At 40.2% G+C, this 26,743-nt stretch overlaps 1 protein-coding gene across 5 annotated transcripts in view; it reads left to right on the forward strand.

Annotated features, from left to right (window-relative positions):
* The window catches only part of PPP1R13B (protein phosphatase 1 regulatory subunit 13B), a 101,741-nt gene that overhangs the window by 39,131 nt on the left and 35,867 nt on the right, over positions 1-26,743 (forward strand). For 4 of the 5 annotated variants that reach the window (XM_037831713.1, XM_037831715.1, XM_037831712.1 and 1 more), the window contains 3 exons: positions 7,825-7,972; positions 18,402-18,521; positions 24,661-24,737. In XM_037831713.1, the coding sequence (XP_037687641.1) occupies positions 7,825-7,972; positions 18,402-18,521; positions 24,661-24,737 (345 nt within the window). Of the gene's footprint in view, positions 1-7,824; positions 7,973-10,009; positions 10,099-18,401; positions 18,522-24,660; positions 24,738-26,743 lie in introns of those variants that run through there. The other variant, XM_037831717.1, reaches the window with a different exon arrangement.

Consider the following 26,743-nt stretch of genomic DNA (forward strand, 5'->3'; position numbering starts at 1 on the left):
AATTATTTTTTATTATCCCTTAGTTCCTTTTCAATTAAAATGTGGAAGTAGGTGGGGTAGGTGAGCAGGGATCTAATGCTTTACCTAAATGGGTTAAGGTTAGAAAAATATAGAGCTGTTGTCCTTAAGGATATCTCATCTGTATTTTACCAGGCTCTTGGTGAGAAATGGAGGAGGGGGCAGCTCCCCCAGGCATTCACAGCAAGGTCAGGACAGAGCTATGGAAAGAACTTGAGTTTTTATCCCAGGGTTCTATGTACCACATAGGTAGAGTTTCTTATTTTCTTTTCTGGAGGTTTATAGTTTCTACTTTTAAAGAACAGCTGTATTGGGCTATAATTTATATACTATAAAATGTGTTCATTTTGTGTGGACAGTTCAGCGATCTTTAGTAATTTACAGAGTTGTGAAACCATCACTACAATCTAATTTTAGAACATTTCCGTCACCCCCAAAAGAAATTTCAAGCCTGTTTTCATTCACTCCCCATTCCTACTGTGATTCCCAGGCAACCATTAATCTGCTGTCTTTATGGATTTGCCTATTCTGGACGTTTTGTGTAAATGGAATTCTACGATATGTGGTTTTGGTGTCTGGCTTGGTTCACTTAGTAGCCTTCAGGTTCATCTGTGCTGTGGCATGTATCTGTACTTTATCCCTTTTTATTGCCAAATAATATTCCATGTGTGGATCTACCATGTTTTGTTTATCCACTCACTGGCTGATAGACATCTGGGCTGTTCCTGCTTTGGGGCTGTTAGGAATCATGCGGCTGTCAGTGCGCACACACCAGGCTTCATGTGGACGTTTGTTTTGATTTCTTTTGGGTAGACACCTGGAGTGGAATTGCTGTTATATGGGAACACCATGTTTGACTGGTTTTCAAAGTGGCCACACCATTTTACATTTCCACTGGCAGTGTAGGAGAGCTCTAGTATGTCCACAGTCTCACCAACATTGTTGTTGTCTGTCTTTTTGATTACAGGACAGTTCCCATTTTCAAATCCTTAATTTGTGTTTTGCTTTCCTGGGAACAAGAGTGTCATTTAAATATCTAGTTTGTAAAAATTTTAAAGGCTCTGTGTAGATTACTTAAATTAGTGAATATTTTATTCCAATCGATTTTCTGTATGTAGCTCAAACATTCTTGAAAGCAAGGTTAAGTTGACGTCTTAAGTTCCTTGATGTGGTTATGCAGTTGTCTGTCTGCCTGTCTGCCTTTCTCCTGTCCTTCATTTATTGAGCACTGCTATGAGGCTAGCATTGTGCTCAGGTACGGAATTAGAGAACTCAAGTCCTGCCCTCAGTGAATGTTTTACTTTCCTCATTGCTAAAGCAAATACCATGCAATGGGTTGCTTACACAGTGGGAACTTACTGGCTCATGGTTTTGAGGCTAGGAGAAGTCCAAAATCAAGGAGCCATCGAGGTGATGTTTTCTCACGGAGACTGGTGTTCTTGGCCCTTGGCTCCTCCGTCACGTGGCAGTGCACATGGCAGCCTCTCCTGGCCTCTCCCCTCTCTTCTGGGAGAGAAGGTTGACTCTGCCTCTGCCGCGCCCTCTGGTGTTCTCTCTGTGACTTTCCCTGTAAGGCTTTCAGCACCCTGTCTAGGCTCAGCTGGGGCACACCTTAACTGAAGTCACGCCAAAGGGTCCCACTCAGTGGGTTCACACCCACAGGAACGGGTTAGCTTTAAGAACATGTTTGTTTGTTTTTCTGGGGTGCATAACTCCAAACCACCAGACGGTCTAATTCTGGGTTTTCCAACTTGATTGAATTTAAAGAGAAGTGTAGGTTATGATACATGATTTCAAGACGAGCTAAAGGGTCACAAATCACTGTTGCAAGTTACAAAAACTGTTGCATTGAAGGGCACAGTCAAGAAAACCACTGGTCATTTGGTGTGGTGGATGTGTAGAGACAGCCCCAGTCTGTTTTGGGAGTGTGGAAGAGGAGGCTCACCTCACACTGGGTCGGGGCGGCGGGCGCGGGTGGTGTCTGGAAACGCTGCGGGAGGAGAGGGAGGCCTGTGCGTGAGCTCGAAGGACCGGAAGAGGCTAGCAGGGAGCAGGGCAGGTTCGCGTGATTGGTCCAGGCAGAGGGGATGGTCTGGGCATCTCCCCATCACATGCTAAGTGTATTTCCGTATATGGTACAAATCTTGGTTTGGTTTTCTAAGTGTAGTCAACCAACATATTAATCTTTTATGGAAGATAAGCATATTAACTTCTTTTATCTTTTTTCTTTAGTTTTCTTTCGTTCCCTCAATCCCATTTGGTTTCATCTACTCTAAAACATGACTGACCTCTGTTTTATATGTACCATTAAGAAGGAAAAAAACAGTGCCCATTAAATTGTGATGTGTCATCAGTTGTAAGACATATTATTTCAAAGATGTTAAAATGTAAGCAAAAAGGGCCTCTGGAGTCAATAAAATAGAATTATTTGTGTTGGAGATTTAGTTTTTTTTTTATGCTAAGGAAATTTCTGGAATAACAGTAGCAGTCACATGCCTTTTCAGCTTTAATTTAGGTAATGCTTTAGGGAAGTATCGTACCAGCTAGGTCAATACCAACATAATTTATCTTCAGAGCTTTTATTTCTCATGAGTCCAATGAAGTTAGTTTTTATTTAATAATAGAAAGTAGGAAAAGTGAATTTTGCTGAGATTGGGAAAGATAGGGTTTACCAAGACTATATAATAGAATGTAAAAAATTGAAGTACTGTTCAGTGACTTTGGACAATTTGGGAGTCCTTAGCTTTTAAAAATAGTTTAAACTCATAACCCTAGCATCTTGCTTATTCATCGACTGAAAAGTCTTTGTAGTTCAAAAAGTGCCCTCAAAGTGTGTCAGGTGCCCCCAGAGTGTCATGCCATCCTTCATTCGAACAGCATCTTCCTGAAGAGCCCTGCTTTTCACAGCGAGTAGTCATGCAGCGTGCCTTTATGAGCGCTCGGTGCTACTGCTGTCCTGTGCTCCATGGCATGGCCAGGGCGAGTGGCGTAAAGCACTGGCTCCGTCCTCAGAGTCCTGGGCTTCTGGGAGTAGTGATCAGACTCACATTCTCTCACTTGTGGTATTGAGAGTAAAACCTTGGCATGCTGTAGGAGGCACAAGGGTAAGGAATGAGGAATCGGAGAAGACTAAGGAGAACTGAGGGAAATAGGATTAATAAAGCATGATCCGGAAAAATATTTATTTAGAACTTATGAAGCTTAGGCTATGAAATCACAGTGGAAAATTTTTACCATTAGAAATGTAAAATAAATTGTGCAAACAAGAATAAGAATACAGTTATCCCTTCCACATTGCAACTTTCTCCACTGCAATTTTTTTTTAATTGAGATTGTTCACATACCATATAACTATCCAGAGATCCAAAGTGTACAATCAGTTGCCCATAGTGCCATCATACAGCTGTGCATCCATCATTACAATTAATTTTTTTTCAATTTTTAGAACATTTTCATTACTCCAGAAAAGAAAGAAAGGCAAAAAAAGGAAACTCAAGTCCTCCCAGACCCCTAACCACCCCCCTCCATTATTGATTCATAATTTTGGTATAGTACATTTGTTACTGTTGATGAAAGAATGTTAAAATACTAACTGTAGTATATAGTTTGCAATAGGTATAATTTTTTCATGTATGCTCCTCCATTATTACCTTCTGGTTATAGTGTCATATATTTGTTCTAGTTCGTGAAAGAGATTTCTAATATTTGTACAGTTAATCATGGACATTGTCCCCCACAAGATTCACCGTTTTATACATTCCCATCTTTTAACCTCCAGCTTTCCTTCTGGTGACATACATGACTCTGAGCTTCCCCTTTCCACCTCATTCACACACCATTCAGCACTGATAGTTATTCTCACAATGTGCTACCATCACCTTTGTCCGTTTCCAGACATTTAAGTTCACTCTAGTTAAACATTCTGCTCATAATAAGCAACTGCTCCCCATTCTTTAGCCTCATTTCTATATCCTGGTAACTTACATTTCATGTCTATGAGTTTACGTATTATAATTAGTTCATATCAGTGAGACTATACAATATTTGTCCTTATGTGTCTGACTTACTTCACTCAGTATAGTGCCCTCAAGGTTTTTTCATCAATCCTTTTTTTTTGTTCACCCACCATACATTCCGTCCTAAGTAAACAATCGATGGTTCCCTGTATAATCACGTATTTATGTATTCACCATCATCCCCACCATCTATACAAGGACATCTCGATTTCTTCCACAAAGGAGGAGAAAGAGTCAAAGAAGATAGACAAAAGAAAAAGAAAGAAAAGAAAAAGAAAGCTAAAAAGCAACAAAAGGAAAGATAGAATTAAACTAAAGTACAATAAAAGACAGCATCACCAATGCCAAGAGTCCCATACCCCTCCTTTTGTCCCCCTCTTATAGGCATTTAGCTTTGGTATATTGCCTTTGTTACATAAAACGAAGCATAATACCATGTTTCTGTTGACTATAGTTTCTAGTTTGCATTGATTGTATGTTTTTCCCAATACCACCCCATTTTTAACACCTTGCAAGGTTAACATTCATTTTTTCTCCCTCTTGTAAAAACGTATTTGTACATTTTATTGCAGTTGTTGAGCACTCTAGGTTTCACTGAGTTATACAGTCCCAGTCTTTATCTTTCCTCTTTCCTTCTGGTTACCCACATGCTCCTCGCCTTCCTGTTTTAACCATACTCACAGTCGTCTTTGTTCAGTGTACTTACATTGTTATGCTACCATCATCCAAAATTGTATTCTAAGCCTCTCACTCCTATCTGTTCCTTTCTGTCTGTAGTGCTCCCTTTAGTATTTCCTGTAGAGCATATCTTGTTCACAAACTCTCTTACTGTGTTTGTCAGAGAATATTTTAAACTCTCCCTCATGTTTGAAGGACAGTTTTGCTGGATATGGGATTCTTGGTTGGTGGTTTTTCTCTTTCAGTATCTTAAATATATCACACCACTTCCTTCTTGCCCCCATGGTTTCTACTGAGAAATCCACAGATAGTCTCATTAAGCTTCCTTTGTATGTGATGGATATTCTCTTGCTGCTTTCAGGATTCTCTCTTTGTCTTTGACATTTGATAATCTGATTATTAAGTGTCTTGATGTAGGTGTATTCAGATCTATTCTGTTTGGGTACGCTGTGCTTCTTGGATCTGTAATTTTATGTCTTTCATAAGAAATGGGAAATTTTCATTGATTATTTCTTCTATTATTGCTTCTGCCCCTTTTCCCTTTTCTTCTCCTTCTGGGACACCCATGACACGTACATTCATGCACTTCATGTTTTCATTCAGTTCCCTAAGACATTGCTCATATTTTTCCATTCTTTTCTCTATCTGTTCTTTTGTGTGTAGGATTTCAGGTGTCTTGTTCTCTAGTTCCTGGGTGTTTTCTTCTGCCTCTTGAGATCTGCTATTGTATGTCTCCATTGTGTTTTTTGTCTCTTGTGTTGTGCTTTTCATTTTCATAGATTCTGCCAGTTGTTTTTTGAAACTTTTGGTTTCTACCATATGTTCACCCAGTGTTTTCTTTATAGCCTTCATCTCTTTTGCCATATCTTCCCTGAACTCGTTGATTTGGTTTTTGATTGCATTTAGCATATTTCTTTGAAAATTTTTAATAGATTGTTTCATAAAGTGAAACAATATCTCACTTGTATCTTGATTGAGGTGTAAGTTTGTTCCTTTGACTGGGCCATATCTTTGTTTTTCCTATTGTGATTTGTAGTTTTCTGTTGTCTAGGCATCTGATTTCCTTGGTTGCCCCAATCAGATTTTCCCAGACCAGAACAGATTCAGCTCTCAGAATGAGGCTATATTCAGGGTGTATCTTAGAGGAATGACACACTTTTCTGTGAGGTCTCTAGCCACTGTGTTTTTCCTAACCTGCCCAGCAGGTTGTGCCTGTCAGCCTGTTACTCCCGACTGGTGTGAGGAGTTGTGGCCCTTTATTCTGTTTTGGCTGTTTTCCGCCAGGGTCTGGGGTCTGAGTTCGGAAGGGAAAGCTGTGTCCCACCTCCTTCCTCTTAGGGAAGATACACCCCCTAGGGAGTTATCTTCTGCATTTGAATTGATGCTTCTGTTATCTCTACCCATCTGGGTCAGAGCGCTGTGAACTGAAGATGGCTGAGGCTTTCTCCACTGAACCACTCGGGTTGAGAAAAAGAGAAAGGAGAGAAAGCCCCTTTTCAGAGCCAGTTCATGGCCCTCCAGTTTCATCTGTTGGTCAGAGAGAGCCCCTGGTCTTTCTGGCTCTTTACGGTCATTCGTCTCTAAAAGCCTCTCTTTGTTAGGGGTTTGTCTATGTTTGTAGCTTGTGTTCAGCCGTCACATTTGTTAATTTATACCCCAGTTGGAGCTGGGCTGAGCTGTATTCGCTGGCTCTGGGAATGCTGCTTTCTCCCACAGCAAGGTCCTGCAGCCCAGCCTGCTGGTGGGGAGGGGACTCCCAGCACAGGTCCACAGCTTTTACTTACAGATTTTATGCTGCAATCTCAGCCGTTCCACCCAATCCAGGTTGGTGTACAATGTGTGGACAGTCACAGTTGTCCTCCAGCAGTTGCTCCAGGTTATTTTGTTCCTGGTTGTTTATTAGTTGTTCCAGGGGACTAACTAAATTCCACTTCTTTCTATGCCACCATCTTGTCCCTCCTCTTTTCCCTCATTTTTGAAAGAAGGTCTCCCTGTTATAAAATTCTTGGTTGGCATTTGTTTTCTCTGAGCAGTTTAAGTATTTCAACCCACTGCCTTCTTGCCTCCGTAGTTTCTGATGAGAAATCAGTACTTAATCCAATTGGGACTCCCTTGTACATATCCTCTTGCTTTTCTCTTGCAGCTTTCAGAACTCTCTCCTTGTCCTTTGCATTCAGCAGTTTGATCGGTATGTGATAGTGTGTAGTTTTCTTCAAGTTTGTTCTGTTTGGTGTTTGCTGTGCCTCTTGGGTGTGCATATTTAGTCTTCTAATCCATGAACCCAGATGGGTCTCTCTCACTATTTTTTTCAATATTCCATCTTCCCCTTTCTCTTTCTTCTCCTTCTAGAACTCTCATAATGCGTATATTGGTATTATTAGCCTTTATTTAGGGGTCTCTTAGGCTGTCTTTGCTTTTTCTAATTCTTCTTTCTTTCTGTTCCGTAGTGGACTCATTTCAATTGTTTAGTCTTTGAGCTCACTGATTCTTCCTTCTGCCAGTTCCAGGCTGCTGTTGAAATTCTCCTGGGAGTTTTTCATTTCAGTTGTTGTGGTCTTCATCTGCAGAAGTTCAGTTTGGTTCCTTTTTAAAATTTCTGTCTCTTTATTGAGATTCTCATGCTGTTCATCCATTGTGTTTCCTTAGTTTTTTCTCTGTATTTTCCTTCCTCTCCTTGTGCATATTAAGATATTTTTTTTAAAGTCTTGATCCAGTATGCCCATAATCGGGTCTTCTTGTTGATGTTTTCTGGATTTTTATCCTCTTCCTTTGGATGGGCCGTCATTTCTTGTTTCTTTGTCTTCTAATCTTTTGTTGTACACTATACATTTTAACATTTGAAAATGTTAACTCTGGGATTTATTCTCGGAGATGTCTGTTTTTTAAGTTTGTAACTAGCTGGCTATATGACAGAGATGCAAATTTAAGCAAAGAAACACCTGACTTGTCTTACTTTTTAGTTTTTCTACATGAACTTTATCTTTTGCCTGCAATTAATCCTGTAGATATTTTTTGGGCGGGGAGAGGTAGAGGTTTACTTTAAATTTACAGATTTATCTCTTTATTATAATGAATCTAATGTGTAGCTTTATTTCAATCTCTTCTCTTATAGATGATATTAACCGTGTTCCTGAGCAACAATGAACAGATTTTAACAGAAGTTCCTGTAACACCAGAAACAACATGCCGAGATGTTGTAGAATTTTGCAAGGAACCTGGAGAAGGCAGTTGCCATTTAGCTGAAGTGTGGAGGGGAAATGGTAAGTTTAAACTCTATACAGATTACTAAGTACATAAAGTTTAATGTTTATAAAATTAAAAATATTGTTTCTGGTTCTTGGTTATCTGTGGTAAGGAATTGCATAATTAAAATAAAACAATTATATTACATGGGGATAGGATTTTACAAAATTGTTTTGCATATGTCATATGATTTAACTCTTACAGTAGCCATTTGAGATAAGCAGGGAAGATATAGCAGCTCTTTTGTGAAGCCATCTTCCTGTTACTACTAATCTCATGGAAGTTCTCAGTCCCCTGTGACCTTACAGCATTTCCTTTAATATGTGTCAAGTTGTTCATCTACATTTCTTTTCCCTTCTGATAACTTCATGAAGGCAGAAACCGTTTTACTCATTATTGTGTTTCTCTAGTACAAAACCCTGTAAATAGTAGACCTTCCACAAATAGTTGTTTGTTAAATTGAGAAGAGTAAAATACTGGCTCTTACATTTGAGGAATTTATCATCTAATTGGGCGGAGAAAATCAGTGTAGGTGATGCAATTACTGAATACAGAAGCTTCTATAAAATAATTTGCATTGCATTCTAAAGACAGAGTAGAATTTGGAGAAGTTAGGGTGTACTAAGTAAGGGAAGCAATTTGAAAGAAGGGAAAGAGGAGAAAACAGCAGTGTGCTCTTAAGAGAACTCAGGGACTGGTGTTGACAGACGGTGGGCAGGAAGTTAGAGACTAGACCAGCTTGTAAAGAGTCTTCAGCCCTGGCAGAGGAGTGTAGCCTTTATTTGACATGCAGAAAGAAGGAGTTTTTGTAGATTTTTAAATAGGGTATACATGAAAATGATGCTTAAAGGAAATACACCTGATAAGCATGTGATATGTAGGGGTCTGTATTGGAAAGTAAGATAGTAATTAATTGGAACATGTTGAATTTCAGATAATAAGGCAATGGACATCCAAATGGAAGTGTCTAAAGGGCACTTGGGGATAATCAATCAAGTCTTACCCTTTTTTAAAAAGCAACTTTATTGAGATATAATTCACATACCATACAATTAATTAAAATTGTGCAATTCAGCAGTTTTAGGGTACTCACAGAGTTGTGCAATCATCACTACAATGCATAGAGAACATTTTTATCACTCCAAAAACAAACGTCTTACCTATTAGCCGTCCCTACCCTTTTCTCTCCAACCTCCTCATCCTTCGGTAACCGCTAAAATCAACTTTTTATCTCAATAGATGCGTCTGTTCTGAACATTTCATGTAAATGAAATCATGCAATATTTAGTAGTCCTTTATGACTGGCTTCTTTCACTTAGCATAATGTTTTCAAGGTTCATCCATGTTGAAGCGAGTATGGGTACTTCATTCCTTTTTTATGGCTGAATAAATATTCCATGGTATAGCCATACCCCATTTTGTTTATCCATTCATCAGTTGATGATGTTTGGGTTGTTTCCCCTTTTTGGCTAATATGAATATTGCTGCTATGAACATTTGTGCACAAGTTTTTATGTGAACATATGCTTTCGATTCTCTTGGGTATATACGTAGAAGTGGAATTGCTAGGTCATATGGTAACTATGTTTAACATTTTGAGGAACTGCTAGACTGTTTTCCAGAATGATTGCAAGATTTCCTTTCACAAAATGATTTTTCAAACTTTTTTCCTTGTAAGTCCAAGAATCTTGTTACTTGATGTCCAAACAGTTTCTCCAGAATCTTGCAGAGATGTGTCCACTGGATTCATGTCATTTAAAAAAAATGTTTGCTAAATAGGCTAGTGACTTCTTAAAAGATAATTTTCATAAAAGGTAAAATCCTCGCTCTTATGCAGATATAAAATGAACATATGTCAAAGGTTTTATGTAACTCATTAATGACAGAACTGATAAGATGTTACAACAAGTTTAACATGTCCAAAGAACAGACACGTTTATGAACCAGGAATATTGAAATTGCTCAAAGACAGTAAAAGTCTAGAATTAGAGACCCTGGAAAGATGTGCTAGTGCCATTACAGTGGTTTTCATTAAAGCAAAATTTTCTCCACAGACCATAGCCATTTCTCATCTTCAAGCCCTTGGTACAGTCTGGTCTACTGTTTTCTTAGAAGTACTCCAGCAGTTTACCTTTCAGCTCAGGTACCTTGCTAAGAACATTCCTCTGCTAACCTTTTGGATTTCTGTATGTAATAGGAGATTTTTGTTCTCTTTTGTCGTTCTCAAGTGATTTGGTCTTTGCTTAATGAAACTAACCATTTTTGTAGCATCATTTAGAAATTGTTTTACTCATCTCCAAGAATTTTTGATAGTGGTACCTTACTGTGAAGAAAGCAGTACGTTGTGATGCCAGGATTTTGTGTGTGTGTGTGTGTGTGTGTAGGAGAGGTGGCCAGCTTGCATGGAGCTAACTATCCAGCGACACCATCTCACAGGTGCCAACAGTTCCTCTGCAGCAGACCTTTTGTTTCCAAATTTGAAGGCAAAACATTGTATCTGTCTTGGCATTTGCTTGTTGCAGGAAGCTCTTTGCAGCAGGAAAAAATTTACTCCAGTTTCACCATTATTTGCAAATCTTACAAGGGCTACAACATGACATTTGTTGGTGAACTTTGTTGCAGTCATCAAGCTAGATAAAAAAGCTGTTGTTTTCCAGTGAATTATAGAAAACAGCTTTAACGTACCAGGTGACATCTGATCAGAATGCTGATTTAAAGGACCATGAGAGAGTGGAACCTTTTTGGTATCTTGTATTGCATCTTGTCCTAGTGTTTTGCACACTATAATTTTACATGCTGGCATTATTAGGTTCTCACCAGCTGTGTGACTTTTCCTTTTCTGGGCAATAAATTCTGCTACTGAATAACTTGCTTCCTGAGATTTTTCACTAAATGTGACTTTAAACTCTTTCAACAAAGCTTTCCTTGAGATTTTAGTAGCCATTTGAAAGAACCCGTGCCTTTACTTGTCAAATGGTTGTGGTTTGTAGTGTGTTCAGTTTTGCTGGCACCATTGCTGCACGTGACAGTTGTTTGCCTAGATAGTGCTCAGCGGAATAGGGCAACTTAAATTACCAGCACCTGTAAAACCAGTTGATAAAAGTTTTAGTTGTAAAGATAGATTTTTTTTGGTCCTCTCTTGCACTAGGATATGAAATGACCCAGGAATTGAAATTTTGCATCACTAACCTTGCCAGAATTGAATGTAAGCCTAGGGTTAGAATTTGTTTCTTTGTCTTATACCTCATCTTTAGAAATTTCCACATTGGACTCCTAGACATGTTTGTAAAATTCAAACACTAATAAAATATAAAACAGAAGGGCATAATTACTAACTAAACAAGAACTACAAAAAATATGAATATTTCACAATACAATTCACTTATAAACTACACAATCCACATTTGGCCATGTTAACAACAGCAAAGAGGCAATGAGTCATATGAATGATGAGGTGTAAAAATTCTCTCTAAATAGAACAAAAATTTCTCTTCAGTTTTCTATTACAGTGGTAGGGCTTGTTTACTCCTATAAGTCAGTCATGTAAGAAAAGCTTGGCGGAGATGTTTCTGGCAGGAAAGGCTGATGTTATCAGGCTATGGCCTCTCTCCGTGCAGTACGGTGCGCACCAGCGATCACCTGCCTGAGTGAGAATGGACGCCGTCAGGGAACGTGGTCCGCCGTGCACTGCTGTACGGGGCTAAGGACCACGAACGAGATTGCCAGCGGGATTGCTCGGTCACTGTCCCTCCCTGCAAGTAGCGTCGCATGCCATGTGAAGTTCAGAAACACTATCTTTTTTTTTCAATTGTGATATCTCATGGAACCCTTAGTGACATCTTGTGGAACTCTTGAGGTTCTTTAGAACCTCAGTGGAGAAACTGTTTGATAGACCAAGAACATCACGGACTTCTGGTTAAGTAGAGCAGATAGAACACAGACGCACACATGTTAATCTTTTTTGTTCCTTCCTGAAATTACAACAAAATGATAATAAAGAGATAAAACAGCACAAATCCACAGGTTCAAAGAACAGGATGTGGTAGCATATAATATTTTGGAGTACACAACACAGAAAGACAAGCGGTTAATAACTTTGCAGACCCCAAAAAGCTGAAATCTAAGCTAGCAGTGAGGGAAGCCAAAAGAAAAGCAGATTCATCCAAAAAAAGCTAGGAAAGTTTGAGAAATTAGAGATTATAGTTACTTTTGAAAATGGTGGGGTTGGAAACAGTATTTGCTGAAATCTGTTAAACAATTTAGGCCTCAGATCTCCTTCCTTGGGCTCACATCCAGGTGTCTTTCCCGTGCTTGCTCCAGTGTGTGTACCCTGCAGAGGTGAAACAGAGCAACTGGAATGCAGGAGCCCAGGCACAGCTGAGAGGCTTTTACAGAAGTGGAGTTTGGAGAAAGTCTGCACACTGAGTGATCTAAAATAAAAATTTAAACAGAGAGATACTTAGGGGGAGGAGAAATGTTAGAAATGGAGAGTTTAGTAGAAGCGTAAGGAGTTAAAGTTGAAAAAATACCCCAGAAAGCAAAACAGAAAGAAAGATGGGAAACAGGGAAAAGAGGAAAATTAGAGGACCAGTCTAGGAGGGCCAACATCCGAATAAAGGAACTACTAGAGAAGAGAGAGAAAATAAAGGGAAGGAAACCAAAGAAATAATTTAAGAAATTTCCAAACTTTCGTACCGTTCCCAAGGTTCCAAGGGTACGAACTTCTAAATCAAAAGGAGGGCCTTATGAACAACCGTCACAATGGATTTAGTAAGCCCTGGATGATGATGAAAGTTTGGAAGACCTAGCATGATTCTGAAAGTTCTCAGAGATGGGGGCTGGCGGGGGGTGGGGGGTGAGTGTGGATGGGGGTGACATGGATCACATGGAAAGCATCTGCAATCGGGAAGCAAGAGGCTTCTCACAGCAACACGGGGAGCTAGGTGATAAGAGAGAAATGCCTTTAAAAATCTGAGAGAAAGTCATTTCCAACCTAAAACTTTGTACCCAGCCAAACTGCCAACCATGTGTGAAGGTAGAATAAATACTGTTTCTGACATGTAAGATTTCAAAAACTTTACCTTCTTGGCATCCTTTCTCAGGAAGCTACTAGAGGATGTATTCTAATAAAATGATGGAGTAGACGAAGAAAAAGGAAGACAAGGAATCTGGGAAGTAGAGGATCCAACACAAGAGAGATGAGAAGGAATAAGTTGGGGAGAATCCTAGGATTATGGCTGACGGGTCTGTGGTGGTAGTAAAGAGCAGTGATCCAGATTGGAGCAGAAAGGCTGTCTCTAAGAAACAGTGAAATTGAAAGATTGCCTAAGGAATGGGGGAAAAAAGTTGGCCAGGATTTGGGGGATAAGCTAGTGATGGGTACACAGAAAACTAGGTAAATGGAAAAAATAATGTTTGGTTTTGGGGAAAAAAGTCAGAAGAAAGAAAATGGAATCATAATATACTACATGATTTAACTTTTAAAAAATTGCATAATTAGAATAAGGTAAACATAGAATCTCAAATTATGAAAGATATTGGGAGGGGTAGTGTGTGGCACATGCAGAAAAACGGAATTCTGGTTTTCCATATTTAGAAGCAAAATATGCATGTTTTATAGAAATATGGAAAAAAATGCAAAATAAACAGCTTGGTGTTGGAAGTAGTTTGCCTTGGGGAACAGGGATGGGGAAGTGGGGCAAAAGACAGCTTTTTTTTAAAAAATTAAATTCAGTTTTATTGAGATACATTCACATACCATACAGTCATCCATAGTGTATGATCACCTGTTCATAGTACCATCATATAGTTATGCATTCATCATCCCAATCTGTTTTTGAACATTTACCTTACACCAGAAAGAATAAAAATAAAAAATAAAAGTAAAAAAGAACACCCAAATCATCCCCCCATCCCATCCTATTTTTCATTTAGTTTTTGTCCCCATTTTTCTACTCATCCATCCATATTCTGGATAAAGGGAGTGTGATCCACGAGGTTTTCATAATCACTGTCACCCCTTGTAAGCTACATTGTTATACAGTCATCTTCAAGAGTCAAGGCTACTGGGTTGGAGTTTGATAGTTTCAGGTATTTACTTCTAGCTATTCCAATACATTAAAACCTAAAAAGGGTTATCTATATAGTGTGTAAGAATGTCCACCGGAGTGACCTCTTGAATCCATTTGAAATCGCTCAGCCACTGAAGCTTTATTTCGTTTCATTTTGCATCCCCCTTTTGGTCAAGAAGATGTTCTCAATTTCACGATGCTGGGTCCAGATTCATCGCTGGGAGTCATATCCTGCTTTGCCAGGAAGATTTACACCCCTGGGAGTCAAGTCCCACATTGCGGGGAGGGCAGTGAGTTCACCTGCTGAGTTGGGTTAGCTAGAGAGAGAGGCCACATCTAAGCAACAAAGAGGTACTCGGAAAGACTCGTAGGCACCATTATAAGCAGGTTTAGCCTCTCCTGTGCAGTAACACGCTTCATAAGGACAAGCCCCGAGATAGAGGGTTCAGTATACCAAGCCGTCAGTCCTCAGTGTTTGTGAGAACATCAGCAACAATCCAGGTGAGGATTGTTCTCCCCCAGCTCCTCAGGGGGCCCTGTGTATATATTTTTATTCCCTGCCCAAATTACTTTGGGATGTAAAGACAGCTTTTTTTTGTTGTAAGTCTTGTAGAATTGTCTTTTAAAATAATACACACGTATATCTTCATTAACAATAAAAGTTAAATTAAAAAGCAGCTTGCAAAAAGGCATGGAGATGGGAATCTGCAAACATTTGGCAGGACGTGCACATAGATTTGGGGAGAGGAGAGAAGTGGTGACTTACAGAGGAGGTGCGAGGAGCCTTGAACGTCAGGCCAAGGAGTTTGGACATTTTTCTACAAGACGGGGAGCCAGTAAAGGGTGTGACGTATCATCGAGGTTCCAGAAAGGTAACTGTGGCAGCAGTATATATTGTGAAGTGTAGGGTCTTCAGGTAAGATAAATTTCACTGGTGCACATGTCTTAATGGTTGTGGTTATACTGAGTTAGATGAAGTATATAAGGGTCTGGCACACAACAGGGACTGGGCTCTGGGCTTCCGTAAGGTGGGAAGGGGTGAACCTTGGAAGTGCTGTGTGGTCAGGCAGGAGACAAGGATCTGAAGGAAGGGTTCTGGTCATGGGACAAATGCCAGTGAGTTAAGAACAGTTTTTGCATTGTTCAAGGATTGTAAAAATGAAATTAAAAAGAATATGTGGCAGACCATTTGTTGGCCATAAAGCTTTTTCTAGCCTTTGCAGAAACAGTTTGCCGGCACTTGATTTTAAAAAGCAGGACTTTTTGGTGAAAGGGATGGCACTTGGAAGATGAATTAGAGAGAACCTGAGTGACAGGACTCACCAGTGGGCTCAGAGCCAGGGAGGGGAGCAGGCACTCTGGCGCCTCTGAGAGAGTCTGGGGTCAGAATGTATTTCTGTAACTTGAGGAAATCTGTTCCTGGGGTCTGCCTCCCAACAGGGTCCCCCTCAACCATTCTTTCATCCATTAACATTTTAAATTTGAATGGATTTTAAAAAATCATTAAATTTTTTATACCATTGGGTATAAAGTGGCATACAAAACAGATTTTCCCCTGCCCTCACGGAGCTTTCAGTTTAGTGAGGGAGGCAGATATTAGGCCAGCTCACGTATGGACATACAATTACCAAATGTGCTGAGTGCAGTGAGGGAGAAAAAGCAGAGGGGGCGAGTTTCCATCGCAGAAACGGAAACAATGTCTGTCTGGGCCTGAGCGGTGCATGGGCGCAGGCCAGGCACCAAGTGTGCTTGCGGATCGGAAAGGGCCGTCACTGGGCTGTACTGCAGTGTGTGCGGGACAGCTGGCCATGCTCAGAGGCCGGGGTGTGATTTTAGGCCGCTGGAGAGCTGCATGAAGAGACTTCCCCTCTGCCCTGGGGAGGGCAGCAGCAGCTGTGGGTCGGCCGTTTGGGCTGCTGCTTGTCCGGGGAAGAAGGAGTGTTGATCTGGACCCTCGGAGGCAGGGAGGTGCATCCCCAGAGAGAAGACTGCGGAGGCAGGAGGTGGACGGAAAGCCCCAGGGTGGTTCTAGCTCAAAATCCTAGTCCCTGCCCAAGACCCAGCTGCGTTTTGCTTCTGGGCCCTGTTGTATAGCCCTTTTTGCCTAGGTTAGCGCCACTTGATTTTTGTTACTGTTTCCATTGAACCTTATCATGTAAGTTTTCAGGCAAAGCATGTATCTTGCATGTTGATCAGTATGGTTTTGGTTTTAGTACAGTTGTTAGAGATTTGGATTCTGGGACAGTCCCTGATTCTGATAAGCTCTGGGATGTTGGAGTCAGGTGCTGTTTTAAACTTCAGTTTTGTTGGTGGAAACTGGCAGTTGGATTAAGGCCCTGATTTTCAAGATGCACAGGCTTGTCTGTGTGTGCATAGTTAGAAAAGACATATTCAATGTTATAGGATAGGATCATCTTAAGGAAAAAGAAGATGTCTTTTTTTTTTTTTTTTTGTAATATAAACTAAAGAAAGAAAACATGGACCAGGGGAGAGCAGGAAGACAGGCTGACTGAGCGCAGCCCAGTTTCTGGACCTGATCCTGGAACAGAAAAAGGACATTTGTGGAAAAATGGGTGAAATCCAAATACAGTCTGGAATTTAATTAACCGTAGTTAGCAGTGTTAATTTCTTAGTTGGACAAATATACCATAATCGTGTAAGATGATTCCATCAAGAAAAACTGGATGACGGATGTCTGGCGACTTCTTGTACTGTTTTGGCAATTGTCTGTAAATCTAAAATATCCCCAAATAAAACAATTATGTTTTTCAAAAACCAATACGCACACATCCGAAACAGTGTATCCAGTGCAGGGAAATTAGTTAACAGAAGCTCTGCAGGAGCTCTGGGCTGAGACCTCAGGACATGTCATTGAAGAGCATGAGGCACCCGGCCGGGCCGTGTTCGTGGTCCAGGGCATGCAGCGTCCAAAAGATCAGGTCTCTTCAGACTTACTTTTAAATAAATTAATATTCCAGTCAACAGTTCTTTTAAAAATGAACATGTCAAGTTGCTCTAAAAATATATCTGAGAGAGCAGGAGGCTGAGTAGGGCCAGGGCAGTTTGAAAGATGAGCCACATGGGAGACGCTTCTGCTAGATAACGAGACTTATTATAAAATGATAGTAGTTAAATAGCGTGTTATTGACACGGAGATAGATCAGTAACCAATAGAATAGAGAGACTGCTCAGAAGAATCCTATGAATGAAATCCTGATTCATGTCAGAGGTGACAATCACATTTGTGGGGAAAGTATAGACTATTCAATAAATGATTCTGGGACAATTGATTATTCAAGTAGGAAAAAATAAAATTAGATCTGTAGTTAATGCAATAAGTGAAAGTAAGTTCATAAAGACAATGAAAATTTATAGAAAAAAACATGAGAATGTCTTTTTGACCTCGGAGTAGGGAAGGATTTATTATACCAAAAAACTCCCTAAAATTGGAAAAGATTAATAACTGCTTACATTTAAATTTACATTTGATTTTAAATTATATTTAATTTTAAATTGTATTACATTAAATTTACATTAAAATTTTTTAAACTTCTGTACAACAGAAGATACCAACAAAATTTTTAAAACAAGCCTGTTTTCAATATAGGTAACCAATCCAGGGTTAGTATTCAGAATATAAAGAACTCCTTCACATGGAAAAGAAAAAGGCAAACCACCCAGGTTTTTTTTTTTTTTTTAGGATAGTACATGAAAAGGAGGCAGTTCAGAGAGGGATGATGGTATGCATAATAAACTTACGAAAGTGATGTTTTAAATGTAACTGTTTCTGTAGTGCTCTGCTCAAGTAATTGATGAAGAGATATTCTATTTGTGAGTTTTGCTATCTTTTAAAATTTGAAGTAATATATTTTAATCTATAGACTTTAATTTTTGTTGTTAACTCAGTAAGTTTTGGTCTCTGTGAGTGCTAGCAAACATTTGCAGTAATTTTATCTGAATTGCCAGGAAGTGCCCTGTCCAGCTCTTGTACGTCTGTTTGTTGCCTGTAGCAGTTTAATGAATGATGGGTCCAGTCAGTTTACATGTTTCTTTGAGGAATGGGAGGCACACTACACTTCATGATGACAAATAAATACTGTAAAGGGCATTTTTTTAAAATTCATATTTAACATTGCAAAAATTTCTTTTATGTATGCTGCTTGTATTTATATGTTGCTTAAATTATTCCCCATTCTTATTTCTGCTTTTTTAAATTGAAGTTGTAATTCTGTGCTTGCAATATCCGTAAATGCTAATTTTTATGTATATAGTTCTGTGTGTGTATTTACTTTTATTTTTTTGTTTTAATTTATTTTTTACTTTGGGAGGAATCACTTTGTTTGTTTCTAAGAGTGCTGTTTTCTATTTTTCCTAGAGCGCCCTATACCCTTTGATCATATGATGTATGAGCACCTTCACAAGTGGGGACCACGAAGGGAAGAAGTGAAATTTTTCCTTCGACATGAGGATTCCCCAACTGAGAGCAGTGAACAAGGTAGATAGATTCTTTTTTCCTCCCATTTGTTAATTTTTGCCATTAAATTAATTTAAGAAAAGTAGGAATACATATTAAAATAAATTATTGCCTGTTTGCTCACAAATGGTGAGAGGGAAAGTTGGTGTTTCACATTTCTTTGACTTACGTTATTGTAGTTTGCAACTATATTACACTTTTTAGGTACCGAGCCCTTGTTTCTTTCCTGGGATCCTAATAATGCACTCAGACGTTTTAGGGAACTTACTGTTTAAAGGAACTGTTCTGATGATAAATACCAGATGGATCAAATAACTAAATTTTTTGAGAAGTGAAAGGATTAGTAAAAGTGTTTCTAAGTACAGTACAAAGCCATAAAAGAAGAGACTGATGAACTGAATTATTGAAAACAACAAAAACTTTCTGCATAGCAACAACCCCTCTCCCACCCTAAGCAAAGACAAGTTACAAACTGGGAAGTGACATTTGTAGCTCATATTATAAAGGGCTAATTTCCTTTATATATAAAGAGTTCCTAAAAATCAACAAGAAAAAAAATCAATTAGCAAAATGGGCAAAATATATGCACATTCAGTTCACAGAAAAGGAAATGTACATGGCCTAGGATATATGAAAAGATGTTCAACCTTACTCTGAAGAAGAAAAATGCAGGGAAACCACGCTAAGATACTCTGTCCCACTTACCATATTCACAAAGATTAGAACATCTGGTAACACGGCTTTGGCAAGGCTGTTGAGAAACAGGCACTCTTCTGCATTGCTGAGAAGGATGTCAGTTGGCACCTTCTGGACAGGGCAATTTGGCAATATCTGTTTAACTTACAAAACCATAAAACCTTATCCAGCAATCTCACTTCTGACAATGTATCCTAAAACTGTACCTTCACACATACAAAAGGACATGGGTGCAGTGTTATTCATTGAGCATTTCTCATGTGACTAACCTGATACCTACTGATGGAATGTGGTTAAATAAATGAGGGCACATCCATATGTGGAATACTCTGCAACCGTAAATAATGAAGAAACTCTGAATACCGAGGTGGAACCAGCTCTTAGATCTATTAAGTGGATAAAGCAGGATGCCAAACAATGAGCAGTTTGTGCTACCTTTTAATAAAAGAGACAAAGGGATAATTGTTTATTTCTGTACTTGCTTGTGTGTGTATACAGTGTCTTTGGAAGGGCACGTACAAAATTGGTAACATTGCTAGCTGGGGGTGAGGAAACAGGTGGCAACAGGTCAGGGATGGGGGGGAGAGTTTTAATTGTTTACCTTTTGTTCCTTTTGAACTTTGAACCATGGGAATATATTACTTAAAACATTTTATAATTAAAATTTTTAAAAACTAAGGACTCTCTTTTTTCTGGAAGCATATACAATATGCAGTTAACTGAGGACACCCTTAACTTGTGATTTTATATACTTTAGTTTTGTTTGATTTTTTAGCACTGATAATGAATTGCATCTCTATTTTAAGAGTACAATAACTCAAAAAAGAAAAAATAAAGAACATCTTTTTGTAAAAAGAAAACTCCTGTATTGTAAACTATTCCCTTGTATTTGCCCTTAGGATGAGCTACTATCTCCAGAACTGTAAATATTGTTAGGTTATCAATATTGTTTCTTAAAACACACCATTACCCTGGATTTAATAGCTTCTTGTTACTAGAGTTGGGAGACTAAGTCTTTTCCATCCACTTTTACCTTAGACAAGTCCCTTACCTCTCTGGGCAAAATCCTCCTTAGAAGGAGGATTAAACCAGCCAATATTTAAAGTGAAGTGCTCTTCTAGTACTAATAATTTTTTATTAACTCCTTACCTGAGTTCTCCAAATAATATTTATACCTTCCCTTACCTAACTATATTTAAATTAAAAGTGTCATTTTTTTAATTTTTATCAATGTAATATGTATATATAACCCTTATTATCCCCGGGTGGGGGTAATGTCTTATTTTATTCTCATTTGATGGATAAAGTTTAGAAATGTTATGGATAGCCTAAGAGAACTGTCCAAAGTCATAAGCCTGCTGATAAGGCCTATACTCGAATTGACTTTCATTGTTACACCACAGTGATGCTCTGTCGAGTTGTGCAACACGGTGAATATGTGTGAGACACTGGGAAGGATGGTGCGTTGAGCTGTGAACATTACAGTATTAAGAAGTTAACTGTCAGTATGGAGGCGAGGATTTTGAAAGGCCATATTGGAGGAGGCAGGACTGGGAAATGAGTAGGATTTAGGGGAGGAGAGTGCAGAGCTGAGGGATTCCAGTGGGGGCTTAGAATGAAGGGAGTGTGCGGTGTGGGGACAGGGAACAGACCTCTTCCTCGTCTCCAGCTGGCACCAAAGATTGGCCGCCCAGCTTTCATCAACATTCGCAGCATTCAGCAAACTCTTGTTTCCTCAACTTTTGTGGCAGTAGTGATACATGATCTTACCTGCCTGTTGAACCTGAGTATCCCTTCTTTCTTCCAGAAAAATTCTTGTACACACATTGTCTCTTTTAAGCCCTGTGCCAGTTTGAATGTATTATGTCCCCCCCAAATGCCATTATCTTTGATGCAGTCTTGTGGGGGCAGATGTATTAGTGTTTAGATTGTAATCCTTGAGTGTTTCCATGGAGATGTGCCCCACCCAACTGTGGGTGATAATTCTGATTGGATAATTTCCATGGAGGTGTGGCCCTGTCCATTCAGCGTGGGCCTTGATTAGTTTACTGGAGCACTATATAAGCTCAGACAGAAGGAGCGAGCTTGCTACAGCCAAGAGGGACACTTTGAAGAATGCACAGGAGCTGAGAGAGGAGCTGCAGCTTACAGAGACATTTTGGAGATGGCCTTTGCAAGCAGACTTTTGCGCTGGAGAATCTAAGAGAGGACAGACACTCCAAGTGCAACTGAGAGTGACATTTTTGAGGAACTACAGCCTAGAGAGGAATGTCCTGGGAGAAAGTCATTTTGAAACCAGAACTCTGAAACAGATGCCAGCTATGTGTCTTCCCAGCTAACAGAGGTTTTCCGGACACTATTGGCCATCCTCTAGTGAAGGTACCCCCTTACCTTGGACTCTTTATGGCCTTAAGACTGTAACTGTGTAACCAAATAAGCCTCCTTTATAAAAGCAAATCCACTTCTAGTATATTGCTTAACAGCAGCATCAGCAAACCAGAACAAGCCCTAACCCAGAAATCCATCTCCCCCATCTGTAATGTTCTCCCCTCTGCCCTTTACCTCTGCCTGCACCTACGCATATCCCACCTGTCTCTCCGAGCTGAAGGGAAATGACAAGTAGCAGTACTCACAGGGGTGCTGTGCTCACAGGGTTCTTTCCATGTTCACCAGACTTTTCTTCCCAGCTGCTAGTCTAAGCCATCAGAGTTTAGCATCCAATACCCGTGTTTCCTCTGTGCTTCCCGTGGAGCTGAAGATGAGGCAGTTGTCACCAACTGGTATTCTTCCAAAGGGAATGACACCTGCGTGTTTATTGAGTGTAGAGCTACAGGGCTTAACAGGAAGAGTTAAAAGACGTCTCTTGTCTAAAAGGGCTCACAAGTTAGAGAATTCTCTGTTTGGAAGCTGGAGGAGAGTGTAGAGCAAGTTTACTGCAATCAGCTTCCACCCTCAGGGAGGCAGAAGCTTCGAGTGCTAATTGATTTGTTGGAGGTCGGAGGCTGGTTAGTCACAGAGCTTGAGGCAGTGCTCAGGCAGAGACGCGCCGGAGCAGCTCGGGCTCTGCAGTGAGGCCGCCTAGGTGGAGTCCCAGCCCTGCTGCCGGCTTAGTGCTGGGCCGTGGGCGCGTGGCTCAGCGTCCCTGTGCTGTGATTTCCTCCTCCGCAGAGTGTCCAGTGCCTCCCGGGGTCGTGGCGAGGGTTAGTGAGAGGGGTCTGTGAAGCCTGAGAGGGCCTGGTGCATGGGAAGTGTTCTCTAAATGTTAGCCCTTAGTATTCAGTATTTTCTAACTGCAAATTGCAAGATCAAGTTTATTCTTTATCATCAAAGATTATTTGACACCTGGTATAATTTTAATGTGTTTTATAGTATTCTAATTTTTTGATAGTTTTTTGCTTGGAAAAGGTAGTAATTGTAGAGTATTAACACAGATACCTCATTCCTTAAAAATACTAGATAGCTAATAATTTAATTTACCTGGAAACTAATAGTCCAGTATTTTTCAAAATATGTTCTGAAGGAAGGATCTTGAGTCTTGGAATGTTTTGGCAGGGAAAAAAGGGATTTGTGGCAAAATAAGTTTGGGGATTGCTGCCTAATACATCCCTTAAAGGCCGAAGTAGATTCTGAAGTAAAAAAAGCTTTTTAATTCTGTAGTACTCAGTGTTTCCCAATTTTATTTGACCATAGAACTTCTTTTTCAAGAAACTTTGGCATACTGAGAAACTGGCATTCCATATAACACACTTTGTGAAATATAGCAGTAAATTGTTTATATTAGAGTCCTTAAAAATTGGAATAAAATTTTTTACTAAGTCTTACGTTTTATATGGTTTATAGTAACTTACTCTTTCATTTAGAAAATATCTGTGTAGCTGATCACTTGGTAAATATTGGTGAGTAAAACAAATGCTGTTTTAGCCTTCAAGAGGCAAATAATCTGGTGGTGGAGACAAAAAATAAACGAACAAATGATGTATTATTGCAAATTGTGATAAAGACTGTGAAGGAAACAAACGGAGGGAGGTGGTAGACGGTAGAGGGGAGGGTGGGAGGGGCTCTGAGGGGCATGAGGGAGGCACAGGTGTGGCAGGTGGCACGCACGCCGAGGAGGACGGGTGCGCTCGAGAGGTCGGAGTGTGGAAGCCCGTGTTGAGAGGCGCGTGTCAGATCCAGGGAGCTGGGAAATGCCGCGGGCCCGGGACTCGGGAGAGCAGCCAGCATGTGGGTGGAGCCGGCAGGGCGGGACCACGCATGCCCCTCTGCAGAGTTTGGGTTTTATCCTACACTTAACAGAAAGCCAGTAAGTCAGCTTTGGCCGGGAATGTGGAGGTCAGTTGTCACATCTGGTTAGGTTTAGAAAGATTACTTTGGCTTCTCTGTGGAGAGTATGATGGAGGGGAACCAGAGTAGAAGCTTGGAGACCAGAAAAGAGCTTATCTTAGCAGTTAAAAATGAGAAATGGTAAAGGTTTGGTTGAGGTTTGTGACAGTAAAAATAAATGAAATAGTTGTCCCTGCTGCCTTGCCATGGGTCCTCAGTTTGTTTGTTTTTTTTTCCAGCTGAAATTTTGCTTGACAAAGCAACTTTTCATCATTTCAAAGACATTGACTTTGATACTTGCTCATTTTAAATCTTTACTATGGAGAATTTCAAACATATGCAAAAATAGAATAGTTTATGAATTCCCATGTACCCATTACCCAGCTTTAATCATTACCAATATTTTGTGCTCTGTAGGGGAGCTCAGTGAGCCACCGTCCACACACAGGGCAAATTCTGAGATGGTGAGTCCTTCAGGCCACCATTTGACAGGATGGCCAGACATGCATGCTCCCAGGATGTGCATGAGGGTTACTCTGCTCCGCCTGGAGCTGGGACCGGGGATTTGCCTGGGGAGTTCGGGCCGGCTCCCTGCTGTACTGATGAGTGGGGAAGAGCCAGTCGGGGCAACACAGGATCCTACCACTCTTTTTTTTTTTGGTTAATGGGTGAGTTTTAATGTAATTGTATTGAGATATATTCACACACCATGCAATCCATCCAAAGTGTATAATCAGTGGTTCACAGTATCATCAAATATTTGAGTATGTATCACCATGATCATTTTTAGAACATCTGCATTACTCCAGAAGAAAAAAAATAAAAAGAGAAAGGAAGACCCCAAACATCCCATACCCCTTACCCCTCCCTCTTATTGATCACTAGTATTGCCAAAAGTTACCAACAGCTGTTTGGAGATGCTGGGGATGGATCCTGCCACTCTTACATGGCCTTTTTCTCGAGTCAGTGCTTGCCCTGTTACTGCCGTCCTTTAACTCTTTTCTGGAGCTTTGAGACAGATGTTTCCGCCACTTGGTAGTTGTTCAAAGCTCCTGTGGGGGACAGAGCCCTGGAGCGTCTCACTCTGCCGTGCTGGTGTGTATTATGTCTTTTAATAAGCTTGTTACTTTCACTTCCTCAGGTGGCCGTCAGACCCAAGAGCAGCGACCTCAGAGAAATATAGTAAATGTACCTGGAGAAAAACGCGCTGAAAATGGGGTAAGTTAATAGTGAATTAAATAGTGAATTTAATTTGAATCTTGTAAATTGCTTTTTTATGGGTGTTAATAAGTTTGGACTATAATTTATTTTTAAAGAATTATCTTGAGGGCTAGAAACCATCGTTTCCATTGAATGTTACAAAATATTTTATGAAGTCATAAAAATGGTCACTGAGTGGTTTTACTGCCCGCCCAATGGTCCATGCACTGGACAGACTCCCGAGCAGAGCAGTGCCCTCAGGTCTGCCCTGCACACGCTGCTGCCCACTTCCTGTCCTGGAGCAGAGAGCCGTGTTTCTCTGCACGTGTGACTACGGCTCTTCCCTGTCAAAACAGGTGGTTGGATTCAGTCAACTAGACTGAGAGTTGAGCACACAGATTTGCTTTGTATCTTTAAGTATTGATGTCTGCCTCCTTCTGTCAGGTTTTGAAAGATAAAGCAGATGGTAGATTAAAGTCTTCTTGATGGTTGACTGCAGGAGAAATAGCTTTCTTTATTGCTGTGGTGTGGGGTTGGAGAATAGGTTAAATACTGATCATCAGTAAGGAAGTATGTCTAAGTGGAGGGCTTCTTTTTAAGAAATGTTGATATGTGATAAAAGAACGAACAAGTAGGGAACATTTTATCATGGTCTTTTCTGGGAAGTTTAGTAACAAATTTTCAAATAATTTTAAGGCTAGAGAACTAGTTGGTTTCTTTCTCTGTCTCTTCCATTAACTAGGTATGTAAGCTCGGGTAAGTTACTTCCTAGCATGGCACTTGGCCAAGGTAGAACTGGTGGAGAACATGGAGTCTGGAGTGTGAGGGACTCATTCAGACATTGGCTTCCGAATTTTCTAAGTAAATTTGAGCAAGTTACTTCACCCCTCTACTTCTCAACTTTTAAAAAATTTTTTTATTGAATTCTGTTTTAGTTCTTTTATTGGCTACCTTTGTGACTTTAAGTGATACACTTAAATCTCTGTTTCTTTGAGCTTTCAACTTTCAACAGTATCTTTGGACTTTCCCTTTATTAGAGGAGGGTATTAGTCTCTCTCCCCCTTTCTCCATCTCCCGTCCCATTTCTCATCTTCCAGCTCCTTCAGCTATACCATACGTTTACATTGCCAAGGTTGTTAATGTTTGTATTCTGTTATCTAAGTGTAACAAAGCCTTTTTGCTTGGTTATAAAACAGAAAACCACTGAATAGTGTTCATTGTTTTAGATTATGTAGATATCATCCACTCAGAAGCAAATGGTATACTAGGTCATACTTTCTTCTCTTTGGTTCCAATGTCCTAATCCTTGTGCCACTCAGGGAGAAGCATTCCTATCACAATTATGGATTCTCCTTCCTTCCACCCCAGTTTCTAAAATTCATTCCACAGACCATCTCATCTCTGCCTTCTTTCATGCTTGTCCGCTCCGATCTAGAGGCTCTGTTGGGTTCTGCCAGGCGTATCTGCTTTAGCAGATCTTAAGAAATAGAGGCACAGCCCCCATTGGTAGACATTTTGACTCAGTAGGTCTGGGGTGGGGCCTGGAAGGTCCCCATGTGACCCCGTGGCCCTGCCAGGTGTCCTGCCAGGTGCGGGGACCTCCAGGTTGGATGGCTTTGTTGCCTTTCTCACACCAGACTGGGTGTTCGGTTCTTACTCGTCCAGCAGGATTTTGAGGATTCTTTTGAGTTCTAAGATTTATTATGACCTCCACCTGAGGGAGGGTGAAATAAAGAGGTTGAGTCGGTGGCATGTTGGGCTGGGGTGTATGTGGATGTGATACAGGATGGGACTCACAGGGAGACGATTCCAGTGGTGGAATAAAGGGATGCACCGCTTTTGATGGGTCTGTGATCCTTTCTTCCCTGACAAAGCCGTTTCTTGTTAACATGAAGGTGACATCCACATTTCACGATCAGCAACACTGAAACCTGAAACCAGAATAAAAAATGTGTGCTCTTGCCTTTGTGTGAGCTGATAATTAGAGAAAGGTTGAGGCCTAGTCTAGAGAGAGGACTTTGTGA

This window comes from Choloepus didactylus, chromosome 4 (assembly GCF_015220235.1).
Source record: "Choloepus didactylus isolate mChoDid1 chromosome 4, mChoDid1.pri, whole genome shotgun sequence".
NCBI lineage: Eukaryota > Metazoa > Chordata > Mammalia > Pilosa > Megalonychidae > Choloepus > Choloepus didactylus.